General features: G+C 41.9%; 1 protein-coding gene across 7 annotated transcripts in view; it reads right to left on the bottom strand.

The window, feature by feature from the left end:
* LOC143290346 (mucin-like protein) overlaps positions 1–7,500 on the bottom strand; it is a 90,171-nt gene that overhangs the window by 46,788 nt on the left and 35,883 nt on the right. For all 7 annotated transcript variants that reach the window (XR_013056366.1, XR_013056367.1, XM_076599700.1 and 4 more), the window contains 2 exons: positions 1,692–1,859; positions 1–56 (listed from right to left, as the gene is read on the bottom strand). The exon at positions 1–56 is cut by the window's left edge and continues 166 nt beyond it. Coding sequence is in view for 5 of the 7 variants with exons in the window: in XM_076599700.1 (XP_076455815.1) it covers positions 1–56; positions 1,692–1,859 (224 nt within the window). In the remaining 2 variants the exon portion in view is untranslated. The remainder of the gene's footprint in view (positions 57–1,691; positions 1,860–7,500) is intronic.

The raw sequence follows: 7,500 nt of genomic DNA, 5'->3' as shown, positions 1-7,500 counted from the left end.
CGTGAGGTCGTCGTCAAGGTACCACACCACCTTCCACCAGCTCCCCTCCCCCGGCTCTGTAAGAATGATGACAATAATAAAGACAATGATACTAATAATGAGAACAAAAATGATAATAATAATGACAATATTGATAGCGACAATAATGCCGGTAATTAAAAAAATATAACAACAATAACAATAACATTTTTTTTTCAAATTTGAATTTAAAACGACAGTTGTATAGTGTTGTTGTTTTTTCTCAGCAAATTTAGACTCAATGCACTGGCAATCGCCCATTCACAAGCCCCAAAACACAGGTATCAAAAGGTGAATAATACAGTCAAACTTGTCCATCCATTCGTTTGGTAATATCAAGTAGTATCTATTTTACTTCATTCACACACACACACACAAAATACGTATTACATATGTCTGTCTTTCTCATTAACTCTAGTACTGTTGTGATTTATTTACCTTTGCCTTATATTTTGTGCTTCTACAGTAAACTTGGCTACTGACTGCATCATAAGTTCATCATCTGATGACAAAGTGGGAACAATGTAAGTTTGTTTGTTTGTTTTTTAGCCACATCTAATTTTTTTTAAATGCACATTTTTTCTCTCACTCCATCACTTGATTTATACTGAAACAGAAAATGTTTTTCATCATCAATGATGGATGAATACAAACGGAACAGTGAATCTGTGGACACTTCAGGTTCAAACCATTTTTTTTATTCACACTGAATCACTGGGTCTGAAGCCAAAATCTTGCACATTTTAACCAATGCCATTAATTCGTGATAACTGATAAATATTTTTTTCCCATCTTCAGAATACTTTTAAATGAGAAAAACTAGCTACGCTTTTCTTTACTTCCACACATCAGTGCCAAGTCTGTTTCAAAGAACAAATAATTCTACCTTTATATTCAGAAATAAACTGCTGTTCATCTCCCACTTCCTGGAACATCCACACAACACCAAGGCCATGCTTAGACAAAACCTTTTTGTTTTTTAACTCCAAAAGGCCCAGTTTTCTTCATCAGTCCCATTGTATGAGCATTGTATCATTAGCCTGTCTACACACACGTGTTCATGGAGACCTCAAAAGTTTCCACGTAAATTTGATGCATTTTACAAATGTTTTTAGATGCAAAGGATATCTGCCCTTTTCCCCATGTAACACAGTGTTGAAGAATGAATAAGCACATTTAAAAAAAAAGAGTTTAGTTGTATAAAGATATGTACTTTCTCCGTTTATGTGTGTGTGTGTGTGTGTGTGTACATGTGTTTGTGAGAGAAAAAGAGAGAGAGAGAAAGACACACAGAGAGATAGCAATAGAGAGAGAGAGACAGACAGACAGACAGACAGAGATAGAAAGAGAGACAAAGACACACACTGTTTTATTGCCATTGACAACATTATCCTATGGCAAGGGGAACAACGTAGAAACAACAGAATGAGAGAGAGAGAAAGAGAAAGAAAGAGACTTAGAGAGAGTGAGAGAAAGAAAGAGAGAGTGAGAGAAAGAAAGAGAAAGAGAGAGAAGAGAGAGTGAGAGAAAGAAAGAGAAAGAGAGAGAAGAGAGAGTGAAAGAAAAAGAGAAAGAGAAAGAAAGAGAGAGTGAGAGAAAGAAAGAGTGAGAGAAAGAAAGAGAAAGAGAGAGAAGAGAGAGTGAGAGAAAGAGAGAGAGAAGAGCGACCTCACCCAGGGTGAAATTCAGAGACACGTTGCTGGGTAGCGGGGTAGCATCCAACCTGACGGAGTAGTTGCGCTGAACTGCCGGAACAACTGAGAACTTCTCCTCTCTCGTTCCCTCCGTCACTCGCAGAAACCAGCGAGGGGAAGACAGTGAAATATCTGGCGCTTGTTGTACTGTGGACAGTCAGTCACACACACACACACTCACACAGGGAAAGACAGTGAAATATCTGTTGTACTGTGGACAGTCAGTCACACACACACACACTCACACAGGGAAAGACAGTGAAATATCTGTTGTACTGTGGACAGTCAGTCACACACACACACACTCACACAGGGGAAGACAGTGAAATATCTGGCGCTTGTGTACTGTGGACAGTCAGTCACACACACACACACTCACACAGGGAAAGACAGTGAAATATCTGTTGTACTGTGGACAGTCAGTCACACACACACACACTCACACAGGGAAAGACAGTGAAATATCTGTTGTACTGTGGACAGTCAGTCACACACACACACACTCACACAGGGAAAGACAGTGAAATATCTGTTGTACTGTGGACAGTCAGTCACACACACAGACACACTCACACAGGGAAAGACAGTGAAATATCTGTTGTACTGTGGACAGTCAGTCACACACAGACACACTCACACAAGGGAAGACAGTGACATATCTGTTGTACTGTGGACAGTCAGTCACACACAGACACACTCACACAGGGAAAGACAGTGAAATATCTGGTGCTTGTTGTACTGTGGACAGTCAGTCACACACACACACACTCACACAGGGAAAGACAGTGAAATATCTGTTGTACTGTGGACAGTCAGTCACACACAGACACACTCACACAGGGGAAGACAGTGAAATATCTGTTGTACTGTGGACAGTCAGTCACACACACACACACTCACACAGGGGAAGACAGTGAAATATCTGTTGTACTGTGGACAGTCAGTCACACACACACACACTCACACAGGGAAAGACAGTGAAATATCTGTTGTACTGTGGACAGTCAGTCACACACAGACACACTCACACAGGGAAAGACAGTGAAATATCTGTTGTACTGTGGACAGTCAGTCACACACACACACACTCACACAGGGAAGACAGTGAAATATCTGTTGTACTGTGGACAGTCAGTCACACACACACACACTCACACAGGGAAAGACAGTGAAATATCTGTTGTACTGTGGACAGTCAGTCACACACACACACACTCACACAGGGAAAGACAGTGAAATATCTGTTGTACTGTGGACAGTCAGTCACACACAGACACACTCACACAGGGGAAGACAGTGAAATATCTGTTGTACTGTGGACAGTCAGTCACACACAGACACACTCACACAGGGAAAGACAGTGAAATATCTGTTGTACTGTGGACAGTCAGTCACACACACACACACACTCACACAGGGAAAGACAGTGAAATATCTGTTGTACTGTGGACAGTCAGTCACACACACACACACTCACACAGGGAAAGACAGTGAAATATCTGGTGCTTGTTGTACTGTGGACAGTCAGTCACACACACAGACACTCACACAGGGGAAGACAGTGAAATATCTGTTGTACTGTGGACAGTCACACACACACACACACACTCACACAGGGAAAGACAGTGAAATATCTGTTGTACTGTGGACAGTCAGTCACACACACACACACTCACACAGGGAAAGACAGTGAAATATCTGTTGTACTGTGGACAGTCAGTCACACACACACACACTCACACAGGGAAAGACAGTGAAATATCTGTTGTACTGTGGACAGTCAGTCACACACAGACACTCACACAGGGGAAGACAGTGAAATATCTGTTGTACTGTGGACAGTCAGTCACACACAGACACACTCACACAGGGAAAGACAGTGAAATATCTGTTGTACTGTGGACAGTCAGTCACACACACACACACTCACACAGGGAAAGACAGTGAAATATCTGTTGTACTGTGGACAGTCAGTCACACACACACACACTCACACAGGGAAAGACAGTGAAATATCTGTTGTACTGTGGACAGTCAGTCACACACACACACACTCACACAGGGAAAGACAGTGAAATATCTGTTGTACTGTGGACAGTCAGTCACACACAGACACACTCACACAGGGGAAGACAGTGAAATATCTGTTGTACTGTGGACAGTCAGTCACACACACACACACTCACACAGGGAAAGACAGTGAAATATCTGTTGTACTGTGGACAGTCAGTCACACACACACACACTCACACAGGGGAAGACAGTGAAATATCTGTTGTACTGTGGACAGTCAGTCACACACACACACACTCACACAGGGGAAGACAGTGAAATATCTGTTGTACTGTGGACAGTCAGTCACACACACACACACTCACACAGGGAAAGACAGTGAAATATCTGTTGTACTGTGGACAGTCAGTCACACACAGACACACTCACACAGGGAAAGACAGTGAAATATCTGTTGTACTGTGGACAATCAGTCACACACAGACACACTCACACAGGGGAAGACAGTGAAATATCTGTTGTACTGTGGACAGTCAGTCACACACACAGACACACTCACACAGGGAAAGACAGTGAAATATCTGTTGTACTGTGGACAGTCAGTCACACACACACACACTCACACAGGGAAAGACAGTGAAATATCTGTTGTACTGTGGACAGTCAGTCACACACACACACACTCACACAGGGAAAGACAGTGAAATATTTGGCGCTTGTTATACTGTGGACAGTCAGTCACACACACACACCCACACCCACCCATGAACACACACACAAACACACACACACAAACACGTAAACATACACAAACTCACAAACACACACACACATACACACAAAAACTCACACACACATACATGCCCACACACACATGCACAAACACATATGCACACACACACACACACAAAAACTCACATATACACACAAACTCACACAAACACACACACATACATATACAGATGCCCACACACAGAGACTCACACACACACACACCAACCCACCCACCCATATCCATACTACATGTTTAACATCAATTAGAATTAAAACAATAAAGAAATAGAGGGAGAGATGCCTGACCTCCACACAAATACAACACACCAATCAGACCTGGGGAACTTGAAGCAGGTTCGTGTGAAATACCATACACAGATCGTTTTCTTTTCAATCGCCAAAGACGTGGAACAAGCTCCCTGATAACCTCCGTCATTCTGATTCCCTCGCATCTTTTAAATCTCGTCTCAAAACTCACCTTTTCCCTCAGCAATAAGTTCAATTATGGCAGGTCCGCTTCCTTTGCGATAGCTGTGCTTGACAATGTGTGTATACATATGTATGTGTACGTAACTACATGCATGTATATGAATGTGTATTGTGTGTGCGTGTGTGTTTATGTAAGTTTGTGCCTATGTTAAAATGTATGTATGCATTATGCATGCGTGCGTGCGTGCGTGTGTGTAGTCACATTCTGGTGTGTGTGTGTAACATTAATTAATGTTTTATGTTAACAAAAGTGGTTTTGTAAAGCGTCTAGAGCAGATTTCTGGATAGTGTGCTATATAAGTATCCATTATTATTATTATTAAAATATTAATATATAATGGAGAGAAAAAAAAATAATTATAATACAATATTGTACAGTGAAAGATAGGTAGAGTGCAAATCACAGAACTAAAACAAAATGCCCCCGACGTTCCGAACACTGCGTGTCTTAGTTATGTGTGATTTGACCTGTAACGTGTGCATTGTGTTCTGCATTACATTGTTTCATGTAATGTTTGTGTACTTCCCTTTATGTGGACTCACTGGGTGCTGAAAAACATGGGTCTTAGGAACTTTGCTGTGTTGGGCATATGTTTACTATGACATGTGTGTGTGTGTGTGTGTGTGTGAGACAGAGAGAGAGAGAGAGAGAGCTGGTGGTGGGGTGGTGTTTGACAGCGAAGGAAGGACTTTTTTGTTTTGCCTCTTGTGTCTGCACACTTTTTCCCCCCATCATGTTATTCATTTATTAATGTATCTCTCTCTCTGTTCTTCTTCTTCTGTGTATGTACACGAGTGGGCTTTTACGTGTATGACCGTTTTTACCCTGCCATGTAGGCAGCCATACTCCGCTTTTGGGGGTGTGCACACTGGGTATATTCTTGTTTCCATAACCCACCGAACGCTGACATGGATTACAGGATCTTTAACGTGCGTATTTGATCTTCTGCGTGTGTGTACACACGAAGGGGGTTCAGGCACTGGCAGGTCTGCACATAATTATGTTGACCTGGGAAATCGTAAAAATGTCCACCCTTTACCCACCAGGCGCCGTCACCACAATTCGAAATCACGACCCTCAGATTGAAAGTCCAACGCTTTAACCCCTCGGCTATTGTGCCCGTCTATCTCTCTATTCATTTATTCGAATATTAATCTACTATCTTTTTTTTTTCTCCTTTTTTTTGCTTTGGGTGGAATAACTGTGAATGGTGGGATAATAGGAAAAGAGGGATGTATGTATTTTGACAGCATTTTGATTTCCTTCCTTTCGCTTGGTTTCTGCTTCTTTAGCTTCATTCCCTCTTTAGGGCGAGGGCTGGGGGTAAAAAAAGCATGTTACTTGCTCACCTATCACCCTCGGCGATAAAGATTTCGTCCTGTTTTGTCTTGCCATGACTGGGTGTTCATGTTGGAATGTGGGGCGATGGTCGGACTGCGTGTTGTTCTACAGAGGTGAAGCAATGGTCACCTTTTTGTCAGCAAACCTGTCAACGATTTCTCTTTTACAGACGATAAAGCATTCCTGTTTCTTGTACCTTGAAGGGCCAGTGTGTGTCAACAAACCTGTCAATGATTTCTCTATATTACAGACAATAAAGCATTCCTGTTTCTTGTACCTTGAAGGGCCAGTGTGTGTCAACAAACCTGTCAACGATTTCTCTTTTACAGACGATAAAGCATTCCTGTTTCTTGTACCTTGAAGGGCCAGTGTGTGTGTCAGCAAACCTGTCAATGATTTCTCTATAACAGACAATAAAGCATTCCTGTTTCTTGTACCTTGAAGGGCCAGTGTGTGTCAACAAACCTGTCAACGATTTCTCTATAAAAGACAATAAAGCATTCCTGTTTCTTGTACCTTGAAGGGCCAGTGTGTGTCAACAAACCTGTCAACAATTTCTCTATAAAAGACAATAAAGCATTCCTGTTTCTTGTACCTTGAAGGGCCAGTGTGTGTCAACAAACCTGTCAACAATTTCTCTATAAAAGACAATAAAGCATTCCTGTTTCTTGTACCTTGAAGGGCCAGTGTGTGTCAACAAACCTGTCAACGATTTCTCTATAAAAGACAATAAAGCATTCCTGTTTCTTGTACCTTGAAGGGCCAGTGTGTGTCAGCAAACCTGTCAACAATTTCTCTATAAAAGACAATAAAGCATTCCTGTTTCTTGTACCTTGAAGGGCCAGTGTGTGTCAGCAAACCTGTCAACGATTTCTCTTTTACAGACAATAAAGCATTCCTGTTTCTTGTACCTTGAAGGACCAGTGTGTGTCAACAAACATGTCAACGATTTCTCTTTATTACAGACAATAAAGCATTCCTGTTTCTTGTACCTTGAAGGGCCAGTGTGTGTCAACAAACCTGTCAACGATTTCTCTTTTACAGACAATAAAGCATTCCTGTTTCTTGTACCTTGAAGGGCCAGTGTGTGTCAGCAAACCTGTCAACGATTTCTCTTTTACAGACAATAAAGCATTCCTGTTTCTTGTACCTTGAAGGGCCAGTGTGTGT

This window comes from Babylonia areolata, chromosome 15 (assembly GCF_041734735.1).
Source record: "Babylonia areolata isolate BAREFJ2019XMU chromosome 15, ASM4173473v1, whole genome shotgun sequence".
NCBI lineage: Eukaryota > Metazoa > Mollusca > Gastropoda > Neogastropoda > Buccinidae > Babylonia > Babylonia areolata.
Note: the sequence above shows the minus strand (reverse complement) of the source record. Positions and strands in the feature narration are given on the sequence as shown.